The sequence below is a fragment of the Piliocolobus tephrosceles genome, chromosome 11 (genome assembly GCF_002776525.5).
Source record: "Piliocolobus tephrosceles isolate RC106 chromosome 11, ASM277652v3, whole genome shotgun sequence".
In the NCBI taxonomy this organism is placed as follows: Eukaryota; Metazoa; Chordata; class Mammalia; order Primates; family Cercopithecidae; genus Piliocolobus; species Piliocolobus tephrosceles.
Window position 1 is genome coordinate 88,700,206 of NC_045444.1, and position 12,919 is coordinate 88,713,124.

The 12,919-nt window shown below is 41.0% G+C and overlaps 1 protein-coding gene across 2 annotated transcripts in view; it reads left to right on the plus strand.

Annotated features, from left to right (window-relative positions):
* The window catches only part of NOP58 (NOP58 ribonucleoprotein), a 36,700-nt gene extending 32,704 nt beyond the window's left edge, over window positions 1–3,996 (plus strand). For both annotated transcript variants that reach the window (XM_023219089.1, XM_023219090.1), the window contains 3 exons: window positions 511–644; window positions 3,192–3,331; window positions 3,721–3,996. In XM_023219089.1, coding sequence (XP_023074857.1) covers window positions 511–644; window positions 3,192–3,331; window positions 3,721–3,771 — 325 coding nt within the window. In that variant the 3' untranslated portion in view covers window positions 3,772–3,996. The remainder of the gene's footprint in view (window positions 1–510; window positions 645–3,191; window positions 3,332–3,720) is intronic.
* The last annotated feature ends 8,923 nt before the right edge of the window (window positions 3,997–12,919 follow it).

Genomic DNA, 12,919 nt, shown 5'->3' on the forward strand with positions numbered 1-12,919 from the left:
TGGGTTCTAAGGAATCTTTTCCATGTGTATGTATTTGTATCCTTTCTTGTTCTGCTTGTGATCTTGTGATGAAGACTTCTATACTAAGCTTGGTTTAGATTTTTTGTTTTGCTTTTTTTTGTTTTTATTTTTTTTCATTTAATTGCGCAGTGTTCTGAAAGTTGGATTGGTTCATTTTTCACTTTCTAGTTAGGTGTGAAGACATTTTCTCCTTTCATTTCCCCCATGCTGATTGAGTGTTTTCCTGTACCATAGTAACTACATTGATTACTAAAATCAGAATTCATTTAGCTCACCACTTCTCTTGAATGTGATTGACCTACTTGAAAAATATTAATACCTTTAACTTTTGGAAACTATTAGTCTTCATAAACTACCCCAAAGCCACTAAAATGAAACAACATTGTGTGCTTATGTAAGTATTATCTAATGGCATTTTCTTTATCTCTTGAGAATTATTTCAATTACAGATACTTGTAGAGATTTTCTAAAACTTTTTGGGTCTTTCAGTGAAGTGAAGACATACGATCCTTCTGGTGACTCCACACTTCCAACCTGTTCTAAAAAACGCAAAATAGAACAGGTAGATAAAGAGGATGAAATTACTGAAAAGAAAGCAAAAAAAGCCAAGATTAAAGTTAAAGGTTAGTTTGAATTTTTTTAAACACAACTTATACTCATTTCTTTAGAACTATGGATTTTGTGAGTCTTACAAGTACATGCCATTGCACTTTATTATAAAACTGCTCGTTGAACGCTAATGGTGTTTTAATAATGCCATGATGTTCTCTGGAAATAGTTATGATATTGTTAAATTTATCAGACTTCACAGAGGAAATGTGAGAAGTTTGGTCAAATTAGGTATTTTACTAAGAGTACCAAAACTTCAGTTTCTACTACATGAACTATTTTGAGAATTAAGAGAAAAAAGGAATGCGTTTTCTAAATTGGTTGTTGAAAATTTTTTGTTTTATAGTTAAGAAGTAATATGGAATTGATGGAACAGTGATTTTCTTCATTGTTTCTGTTATATGGAGTGGACTAGAAGGAACACATACTGGTAGCCTGCCGTCATAGTTACAGTATCTAGTAGGTGCTCACCAGTTAACTAGGCTGTCTTGTGAAGTTGATAAGCAGGGGCCCCATTATTAGTTAAACCTGGGTTTCTTGAACACCTACTAGCAAGTCTAGCAAAAGAGTAAAGCATTAACACAATGATTGCTTTAACTTGGTTTCTAAGTAGCTTAGTGGTCAAAAGTGTATGTTCTACAAATGTGGATAGTATACTTGATAGAGAAATAATTTATTTAACTTTTATGCTTCTTTTTATTGAAAAGTAAGGAGATCCCTAAACCCATTAGTAGCATTTGAGGCACCAAACTCTGTCTTTTGTATCCTCAATTGTGTATCCAATAAGCTTTTCCGATTTATCTGTCAATATTTCATCCCACAATTTCCCCCCTCTTCCCCCACCCCTGCCCAAGACAGAGTCTTGCTCTGTCACCCAGGCTGGAGTGCAGTGGCACAATCTCAGCTCACTGCAACCTCTGCCTCCCAGGTTCAAGTGATTTTCTTGCCTCAGCCTCTTGAGTAACTGTGATTACAGGCACGCACCACCATGCCCGGCTAAATTTTTTATTTTTAGTAGAGACAGGGTTTCACCATGTTGGCCAGGCTGGTCTCAAAATGCCTGACCTTGTGATTCACCCACCTTGGCCTCCCAAAGTGCTGGGATTACAGGTGTGAGCCACCACACCCAGTCCTCCCCCATTTTCTGTATGTGACGATTCCAGTTGCTTTGGCCATCAACCTTGACTTTTTTCTCATAACTCAAATCTAGTCTGACAGCAAATCCTCTCACTTCTACTTGAAAGCATGTAGTAGCCACAGTGGAACCACCACTAGCTTTTTAAATCTAAATTTATTCCAGCCATACTGGCCTGCTTGCTATTTCCTGAACCTGTTTTCCATCCAGTTATCCTATCTGCCCTCCAAAAAGCCTTAAGACTTAAGCATCTGCTCTTCTCTACCTGGAATATTTTCCCTCAAGATACATGTATCATTCATTCACTCCCTCACCTCTTTTAGGTGTTTGCTGACCATTCTGCCTAAAATGGCCATATATACTGCCCTTTTCCAACATTCCCCTTCCTGCTTTGTTTTTATTCTTATCACTTTAATATCTATTATGTAATATATCATTTATGTCTCTCCACTCTGCCACTAAAATAAAGATTCATAGGGAAATGAATATTTTTGCCTTTTGTGCCTTGCTGGAATTTATGCCAGAACAGAGTCTGGCATAAATATTATTTGGTTGCTGAATTTCTCTCTCTCTCTCTTTTTTTTTTTTTTTTTTTGAGACAGAATCTCCCTCTGTCTCTGTCTCCCAGGCTGAAGTTCAGTGGCATGATCTCAGCTGACTGCAACCTCCGCCTACTGGGTTCAGGTGATTCTCCTGCCTCATCCTCCTGAATAGCTAGGATTACAGGCATGTGCCACCACGCCCGGATAACTTTTTTTGTATTTTTATTAGAGACAGGATTTCACCATGTTGGCCAGGCTGGTCTTGATCTCCTGACCTCAAGTGATCCTCCCGCCTCAGCCTCCCAAAGTGCTGAGATTACAGGTGTGAGCCACTGCACCCAGCTGGTCACTGAATGTCTAATGATAGCTACGTGTTGAGTCCTTATTGTAATGTGTGCTAAGCATTATACTTAGTGCTTTCTATGCATCATCTTTTTAAGCCTCGGTAACAATCCAGTAAGATAAGACATTCTTAAGTTTTATAGATGAGGATATGTAGTTTTACCAGGGGTAAATACAATTTTTCAGGGTTGTAGAGAGTAGACTAAACCCAGGCCTTCTGACTTCAGAGTGCAAGCTCTTAACCATTTCTAATATAATTGACTCTCTTCCCAATAATGATTGGAGATCAGATGACCGTTGTTTTAATCCTGATTTTTATACATGATTTCATGCTCGTGAGAAAATTGCCTGAGCTCTATCTGTATCGTTTGTTAAAGTTAGTGGTACGCCTTGGAGAACCTTCCCAATTATAAAATAAACAAAACAAACATTGGGTAGTTGATGAGAATGACAGGAAAAAAAACTAGGACTCAAACGTTTTTGGAAAGAGTGAGATCTGATACAGTGTTAATTTGTTGTGCCTTTACACTTACCCTATTCAGTTGAAGAAGAGGAAGAAGAAGAAAAAGTGGCAGAAGAAGAAGAAACATCTGTGAAGAAGAAGAAGAAAAAGGGTAAAAAGAAACACATTAAGGAAGAACCACTTTCTGAGGAAGAACCATGTACCAGCACAGCAATTGCTGTATGTTTGTTTTTAATTATCGATGTTCACTTGAAAGGGCCAGTTCTCCATATTTCAATCTATTTTCTGTATCAGAAATGAGCAGGCATTTTAAAAAATGGTTTTCATTGATGGGGAGGTAAAAGTGAAATGGCTTTGTTGTATTTATATTATAAAAGGCCATTTCCCAAATCTAGAATTCATTACTAAAAATTGAGTTTGCATTGAGGGGGAGAGTATGATGTGCTGAAACTTACTTTTATAGGTGGGGTTTTTATATTTTGAATTTTAATCTTTTCCGTGAATTTGTTTTCAAGGGAAACAGATTGGTTTTGCATTTTATGAAGAAAAGTGATTAGTCACCCATACAATTACAGCTCTTTCAAAGCATTCTTGTTGGCTATTTTCAGAGTCCAGAGAAAAAGAAGAAAAAGAAAAAAAAAAGAGATAACGAGGATTAACAGAAAGGAATTACAAGTATATCACCTGGACACATCATGCTTAAGATTCAACTGGGAGCATATCAGGGATGCTCTCTAACATAACCAAGGGAAGGTTCAGTAAAACAAAGTGATTTATCATCTATAACTTCAAACCTATTTGTGTCTTGACATCAACTCTGTTAACCTTATGTCATCATTTCTTAGAGTCTTTGATATACAAATAAAATTTTCTTTGTATTTTAAGACAATTTTGTGATCTCTTTATATCTTGAGTAGAGAATCTTTGGCTCTTTCTATAGTTTGCTGTGTGATGATTATTGTTTTGATAATTATAACTGAAAAGGTAGAGTGTTTTTGAAATTTGACCTTTTGGAAGGCAGTGACTAAGTGGACCAATTCAAGAACCCTACTCTAATGTGTTTCTTTTGCCTTTTTGGACTACTTTTTATTTTCTACCTCTCTTTATTTAAAGATTTGTTTCTTGTTCAAATTTTAAAATTAGGTGAGCAAAACATTTTAGTATCTGTTCAGAAGGGTGGGAGACAGTATCCTTGCCTTTATTGCTTGCAATTCTAAAAGGCACACCAAAATAATTCTTAATACCCTGATTTGTTTTTAAAGTAGTCAACCTGAAGTGACTTTTTAAAGGTTGTACAAAGTGATCATAAAGAATGGAGAATAGAGAAAAAAAAAATAAGAAAAAAAAAGTGCCAGCGGGAATGAGGTATAAAAAAGCAGGACAGTAGAAATGCCAAAGAGAAATCTTTATTTCTGAATGGTAGTGTTTAATATGCAAACAGAAGCCTGGTAGACCTTATAGTCATGAGAGTCATGAGTTTTATAGCACTGTTACATATTGCCAGTTTGTGTATGTCATAGGCATCTTACTAAAGCCCAATTCAGTAAACACTGTTGGTGGGTGGAAACTAGAATGACTATGGCTTCTGAGTTCTACCTCTGCTTTTCAAGTCAACAGCCCCTCTTTGGTTTTCTCATTTCTAAATCACAGATAATGGTCAATTTTATCTCTCCCAACTGGTTTGTAGAAAATGAAATGATATAAACTTTCAGAGATGTTACTAGGCTTCAAATTTAATTTGCTTGAAGTAAATGTTGATAAAATACATGCAGCCATCCCTAGACAAAATTACATAATAAAGCTGGTTATCTTGTTCCCAGGAGAGCATTGTCATTTTTGCATCACCCACTTGTACCGCAGATACATTCCTAATTTAGGACAAAACAGACTTAGTTTATGACCGACTTTTGATGAAAATGGCCTAACCACCTACCCAGATGTACAGTCAAAAGGTTTACATGCAAAACAAGATAGGTTTTTGAGAAACCTAAATAATAAACTTCTAGTTATTTGAATAGTCTTCTGCAGGCCCAGAGAATGCATACTTAAATCCTACAGCAACCACCTCTCATAAGGGCTGAAGGCTTAACTATTTAAAAACACTAACCAAAAGGTAGGTTCTTATTCTACTTGGTACTATGGAAGCACTTCTGATGAAGAGCCTTGTGAACTTAGTTTGAAATTGGAAACTCGCGTGAGTTTTATATGCCTAGTTTTGATTAGTACATTTGAAGAATTTCTGTGGCTGCACCGCGGAACTCTGCGGAAAACCTACTGATTCTCCATTTCCCTTCAGAAATGGAAATTTCTGTTTTCCAGTTTGAGCTCCTGTATCTGTCCGTTGCCTTCTGGCTCCTCAGCATGATTACAAGGCCCTTGAGTGAGCTGTCCTCTCTCCTCCAACTTCAGTGCTGTCCCAGGGCTCATTTAGAAAAAGATTTGCTGCCCTTGATGGCTTCTCTGATCCATCTGTTGCTTCTCTGTGACCATTTTCAGACTTGGCTCAGGCTCATCCTTTATCCCAGCTGTACCCCTTAGAATAACATGGAGTAGGGCCAAATGTCTCAAACCCTAACTAGTGTGCATAGGAATTACCTAGAGACCTTGCTTGATAAAATGTAAATCTGATTCTCTATTAGTGCTGCCAGAGCAGAAAAAAAAATGCAGGTCTGGGTTGGAGCCCAAGATGTCCTCATTTTTCACAAGCTCAGGTGGTGCTAGATGAGGGTCCATGTGCATGGTAGCGAAGTACTAGGATAAATTACTTAAACTCTTCAGAACCTGTTTGCTTATCTGAAACTGGATTTCTCTGAGAATTACGTGAGATAATGCTTGTGACGAAGTTTATGTGGTAAAGTCAAGATTTAACCCCTAGCTACTTGGGAGGCTGAAGCAGGAGGATCGCTTGAGTCCAGGAGGTTGGGGCTGCAGTGAGCCGTGGTCACACCACAGCACTCCAGTCTGGGTGACAGAGCAAGACTCTGTCTCTTAAAAAAAATTTAGCCAGGCGCAGTGGCTCATGCCTGTAATCCCAGCACTTCGGGAGCCCAAGGTGGGCTGACTATGAGGTCAGGAGATCAAGACATCCTGGCTAACACGGTGAAACTCCATCTCAACTAAAAATGCAAACAAAAATTAGCCGGGTGAGGTGGTGGGCGCCTGTAGTCCCAGCTACTTGGGAGGTTGAGGCAGGAGAATGGCGTGAACCCGGGAGGTGGAGCTTGCAGTGAGCCGAGATGGCGCCACCGCACTCCAGCCTGGGTGACAGAGTGAAACTCGGTCTCAAAAAAAAAAAATTTTTTTTAAAGAAGTGCAGTTGACTCTTGAACAATAAAGGGCTAGGGGGCCTGACCCCTGCACAGCTGAAAATTTTGCATATGACTTATGATTCCCCCAAAACTTAACTGCTAACAGCCTACTGTTGACCAGAAGCCTCACCGATAACAAAGCCAAAACACGTGTATTATTGTGTATTATGTATTATTTACTGTATTCTTACAGTGAGCTAGAGAAAAAAGTGTTGAGAAAATACTGTTCATTAAGTGGAAGTGGGTGATCATAAAGATCTTCATACTTGTTTTCATGTTGAGTAGGCTAAGAAGAGGAGGTGTTAGTCATGCTATCTCGGGTGGCGGAGGCGGAAGAAAATCTGTTATGTGTCAAGGATCAGCTGTAAATTAGAATGGTGGTTCCTAAAACACCTGGAGGTTTAAAGAGTAAATGTCTGATTTAGTGGGTATAGGGTAGAGCCCAAGAATTTCCATTTGTTACAGATTCCAGTTGTTAGTTGGGGGACAGTACCTGGACCATTGTACTGCAAGGACTCCCTTCTTTTACCTTGCCTAGCCCTATAGTTCTCCAAACTAAAACCTAACTTGATCAAGAAATCAGGCCTGCCCATTTTGTCCACATGAAAAGCACCAGAAAACCAGCGTCAGGCCTGAGTTGTGCTGTTGCACTGTAGGTAATTGAACGCCCCAGAGGGCTAGACAATCAGATCAATGCTCTTCCTACATAGATAATGCAAGCTTGAATGGGTACGAGAAATAATTACTAGCATTGTTTCCTGGCTATAAGAATTTGCTTTTGAAGGGACAAACTTAATTGCTGATACTGCAGGTGTTCTATGTATATTTAGTATTAAATAAAAGGGAAAAAACTTAGTCTTTTTGTTTCTTTTTTTGAAACGGAGTTTTGCTTTTGTTGCCCAGGCTGGAGTGCAATGGCGCGATCTCGGCTCACTGCAACCTCTGCCTCCCAGGTTCAAGCAATTCTCCTGCCTCAGCCTCCTGAGTAGCTGGGATTACAGGCATGCGCCACCACGCCCGGCTAATTTTGTATTTTTAGGACAGATGGGGTTTCACCATGTTGGTCAGGCTGGTCTCAAACTCCTTATGTCAGGTGATCCACCCACCTCAGCCTCCCAAAGTCCTGGGATTACAGCCGTGAGCCACCGTGCCTGGCCCCATTGTGGTGTTTATTAAAGTTTGTGAAAACAATACCAGAATTAAAGCACCATACAATGTACAGCAAAAGTGTACATGCAATACAAAATCATCTGAAAAATGTCAGAAGATGAATTCATGCCCTAGTCCTGACATTGTGCATGTGGCTGAGCATTGCTTAGTCTTGCTTTAATTAGCTAAAATTCTAAGGAGTCTGATATGACTAGTTGAAAGAAAATTATCAATTTAGCATCAAATTTTTATTTATACTAGACTCACCATATCTTCATATCCAAGTGTCTTCTATTTAGTATTTTTGAGTACTTCCAAATTTTTTTTTGTAGGCTGCAGTGAATGCCTTTGAACATTTATGTATCTTCATGTATTTGCATTTCCATAGGATAATTTTTAGATATAGAATTACTATGTCAAAGGGATTATAAGTGTAAAATAATGTCAGTTTGCCTCCAAAAGAATGTTGTAATTTACACTCCAATAGCATTAAGAGAAAGCTCATATGTCAGGAACCGTCTCATAATCATCTTTTTATTAGCATCTATTCCAGTCCCCTGCTCACTAGTGGTTTTTCATATAGTAGTAAACAATGTTTTAAAATACTAATTTGAACTTAGTGGCTTAAAACCTGGATAATTTTCCTCTCACAATTCTGTGGTCCATGATGTACGAGAAGATTCCATTTATCAGTACAGCACTGAAATCATCTTCAAGATTATATACTCCCACCTAGCCTTGTGCTGCTAACCCAAAGGGTATTTGTGTAAATAGAGAAATATTTATTTTTTTAAAGATGGGGGTCTCACTATGTTGCCCTGATCTTGAAATCCTGGCCTCAAGTGATCCTTCTACCTCAGCCTCTGGAGTAGCTGGGACTACATGCACAAGCCACTGCACCCAACTGTTGGAGCATTTTAGTAGCCTGAAGATCACTGGAATCTTGCCATTGGAAAAAATAAATAGTTTGAGTCTAGCAGTGAGTTGTGCTTGCTACCCCTGTGGAGACAGATTGGAGTAGCAGCTCACTGGAGGTTTCTCACGAAGCCTGGGGACCCAAGGCTGGTACTTGCTACTTTGATTTAAACCAAGCCCCCAAACCTGGCAAGCCACCAAGCAGTAGCTAGCTTTGGAAGTGGCTGCCTGGAAATTCCTGGCCTACAGTGTTGAGACAAAGGGCCCCTAGTACTCAGCTGGTCATGACATCCATTTACATACCAACTCCTATGTCATAGCAGCAAATGCAGCCTTCAAAGTTGGAAGGTAAACTGTTATTAGGATAGCTGTGAATATATCCTGTATAAAAGTAACCAAAGCTGAACAAACTCTCATAAAAACTACAGCCCTTGATTACTCAAGGTGTCACAATACTTGAGAGCTAATGGCTGTAAATGAGACAGCAAGGAGCATGACATCACATTCGTCAAAAATTTGATCTGTTGTCGGGAATAGGAGATTTTAGAGTTAAAAGGAATCCAGGAAATCACCTATATACAATGAAGACTCAGACCCAGAGAGACCTTTATACATGCACCCAGCGTGCTGGTGTATTCCAAAGACATTGGGCCTGTCTTTTCTCTTAGAGAACAATTTCTTTTTCTTTTTCTTTTTTCTTTTTTGAGAAGGAGTTTCACTCTTGTTGCCCAGGCTGGAGTGCAATGGTGCGATGTTGGCTCACCGCAACCTCCGCCTCCCAGGTTCAAGCGATTCTCCAGCCTCAGCCTCCCTGGTAGCTGGGATTACAGGCATGTGCCACCATGCCCGACTAATTTTGTATTTTTAGTGGAGACGGGGTTTCTCCGTGTTGGTCAGGCTGGTCTCAAACTCCCGACCTCTGGTGATCCGCCCACCTCAGCCTCCCAAAGTTCTGGGATTACAGGCATGAGCCACCGTGCCCAGCCAAAAGCGATTTCTTTTATTGAAAGTTTACACATTTAATTCAGCTTTTAGGTTGGTCTTTTAGGTTTCAGTTTACAGAAAAAGCATCGTAGGAAACAATCAGATCCAAAATGTGCAACGTTAAAGTTGAATAATTAAGAACGCAGGGGAGAGAGCCAGCTGAGGTGACTCACGCCTGTAATCCCAACACTTTGGGAGGCCGAGGCGGGCGGATCACTTGGGGTCAGGAGTTCAAGACCAGCCTGGCCAACATGGCAAAACCCCATCTCTGCTAAAAATACAAAAATTAGCCAGGCGTTGTGGCACACGCCTGTAATCCCAGCTACTTGGGAGGCTGAGGCAGAAGAATTGCTTGAACCCGGGAAGCGAAGGTTGCAGTGAGCCAAGATCACACCACTGCACTCCAGCCTGGGCGACACAGTGAGACTCCATCTCAAAAAAAAAAAAAAAAAACAGTGTGGGAGAAGGGCAGGCCTAGTGGCTCACGCCTGTAATCCCAACACTACTTTGGGAGGCCAAAGTGGGCATATCACTTGAGACCAGGAGCTCCAGACCAGCCTGGGCAACATGGCGAAACCCCTTAATACAAAAGTTAACCAGCCATTGTAGTGTGCGTCTGTAGTCCCAGCTACTTGGAAGGCTGAGGTGGGAGGATCACCTGAGACCGGGAAGTTCGAGGCTGCAGTGAGCGGATATTGCGCCACTGCACTCCATCCTGGGTGAAAAGGCAAGACCCTGTCTTAAAAAAATAATAATAAATTTTTAAAAAGGTGCAGGGATTTCATTGTGATTGCTTCTTAGGAATTACATTCTGAGAATTGAGGGTGGGATGGGGGATAAGGGACCACTGGTTTCATTATATCTTAGTAGCAGTTGTCTCAGTCTCTAAACTATGTATATGGATTGCTTAGATTTGAAAACTGTCTTTAAGAAATTATTCTTTTTTTTTTTTTTTTTTTTTTTTTGAGACGGAGTCTCGCTCTGTGCCCCAGGCTGGAGTGCAGTGGCGCAATCTCGGCTCACTGAAAGCTCTGCCTCCCAGGTTCATGCTACTCTCCTGCCTCAGCCTCCTAGTAGCTGGACTACAGGTGCCCGGCACCGCCCCCGGCTAATTTTTTGTAGTAGAGACAGGGTTTCACCGTGTTAGCCAGGATGGTCTCGATCTCCTGAACTTGTGACCCGCCCGCCTTGGCCTCCCAAAGTGCTGGGATTACAGGCGTGAGCCACCGCACCCGGCCTAAAAAATTATTCTTAAACATGGGTATGAGGAAGAGGGGCTGTTTAGATCAGAGGTGGGCAAAGGACAGCCTGAGGTTCAGATCCAGCCGACGGCCTGTTTTTGCAAGTAAAGTTTTATTGGAACACAGCCGTGCCCATTCCTTTAAGCTGTCTGTGTCTGTACTGTTCATGGCTATATGCTCCAACAGCACAATTAGGTATTAAAAAAGACTATGGCCTGCAAAACCTGAAATATTTACTGTCTAATCCTTTACTGGAAAAATTTTCTAACCACTGTTTTGGATTAAAAGGTACTTAAAGGGTCAAATGCAATGTGTAAACCTTGATTTATCCTGATTTCAAAACATGAAAGATATAAAAGATATTCTGGGAACAGTTAGGGAGGTTCTAATATAAACTGGATATTACATGACTTTAGGGAGTTATAATTACTTTTAGATGTGATTAGGCTACTGGGGTTATGTAGGATAATGTCCTTAGTTTCTTTTGGTTTTTTTTTGAGATGGAGTCTCACTCTGTCCCCCAGGCTAGAGTGCAGTGGTACGACCTTGGCTCACTGCAACCTCAGCCTCCTGAGTAGCCGGGATTACAGGTATGCGCCACCATGCCCTGATTTTTGTATTTTTACTAGTGACAGGGTTTCACCACGTTGGTCAGGCTGGTCTCAAACTCCTGACCTCGTGATCTGCCCTCCTCAGCCTCCCAAAGTGCTGGGATTACATCCGTGAGCCACTGTGCCGGCCATCCTTAGGTTTCTTGTTTTTTTTTTTTTTGAGATGCAGTTTCACTTTTGTTGCCCAGGCTGGAGTGCACTGACGCCATCTCAGCTCTCCGCAACCTTCGTTTCCCGGGTTCAAGCAATTCTCTTGCCTCAGCCTCCCGAGTAGCTGGGACTACAGGTGCCCCCCACAACGCCCAGCTAATTTTGTATTTTTTAGTAGACACAGGGTTTCTCCATGTTTGTCAGGCTGGTCTCGAACTCCCGGCCTCAGGTAATCCACCCACTGTGGCCTCCCAAAGTGCTGGGATTACAGGCATGAGCCACTGCGCCCGGCCTGTCCTTAGTTTTTAAAGATGCAAGCTGTTGGGAAGAAGTATCCTGATGTCTATAATTTGTTTTGCAGTGCTTCAGCAGAGATTATGAATATAAATAGATGAAGCAAATACAGCAAAATGTTCACAGTTGTTGAAATATGTGGTGTGGGTATATGAATGATCATCATACTATTTTCTCCCTTTTTATTCCTGAATGCTTGAAATGATCATAAAGTCTTATTTTTTAAAGCAGAAACATGCTATTTATTTTGCTTTAATTCTGAGTTCTTTCTCTCTGAAAACTTCCAAGATCCTTGCAAAGTTCTCGCCACAAGTATTTGGGACATCCACCATGGGCCAGGCACTTGCGAGCAGGGAGAACTCAAGGAGAAAGATGCAGGAGTTGCTGACCTCAGAGAATTCACAAAGTGAACCTCAGACCTCAAACACTCCTGATGAAGAAGGCATGTTCTCACTGAAATAAATAACTGAGGAAGGGGGAATGTGGGGAAGCAGCAGTTAGAGATCGCCATAGAAGATTAGAATTATGGAAATCAGGAAGACAGAAGCTGTGAGGTCGAATTTGAGTTTATGAAACAAATCATTCCTCTCCCTTTCTCTACCAACCACCAAATACTACACATCTGAAGAAAGTAGAAAACAGCAGAAAGAGCTGAATGGGGTGACACTTGCCTATAGTTTCAGCTACTCAGGAGGGTGAGACAGGAGGGTCACTTGTGCCCAGGAGTTCGAGTCTAGCCTGGGCAACATAGCAAAACCCTGTCTCTGGAAAACAAAAAACAAAAAAGCAGCAAAGCCCACCCCTTGGCAGATAATAGAGTTGGGATCTCCTCACCCCAAAACTGGCCTTCCACATCCTTTAAGCTTTGGCAGTTTAGTACTCACCTGGAGAGCTCTTCTGTGCCACAGAAGTGTAAGGAGGCAGTCATGTGCCTTCTCAGGGCCTCATAAAACTGCCTCTTAACCTGAGCCAAGAAGCAGGGAGGGCTTGGTTTCTAGCAAGGATAAATGTGCCTGACTCCAGGAAAACAATCAGTCAGACAACAAATACATCTATTTATAGCCTAAAATCTGCTGGACCAGCAACATGCTAATAACCAGCTGGGCGTGATGGAGGGACCACAAGCTAACTGTCAGGATAGGAAGAGCCCTGCAC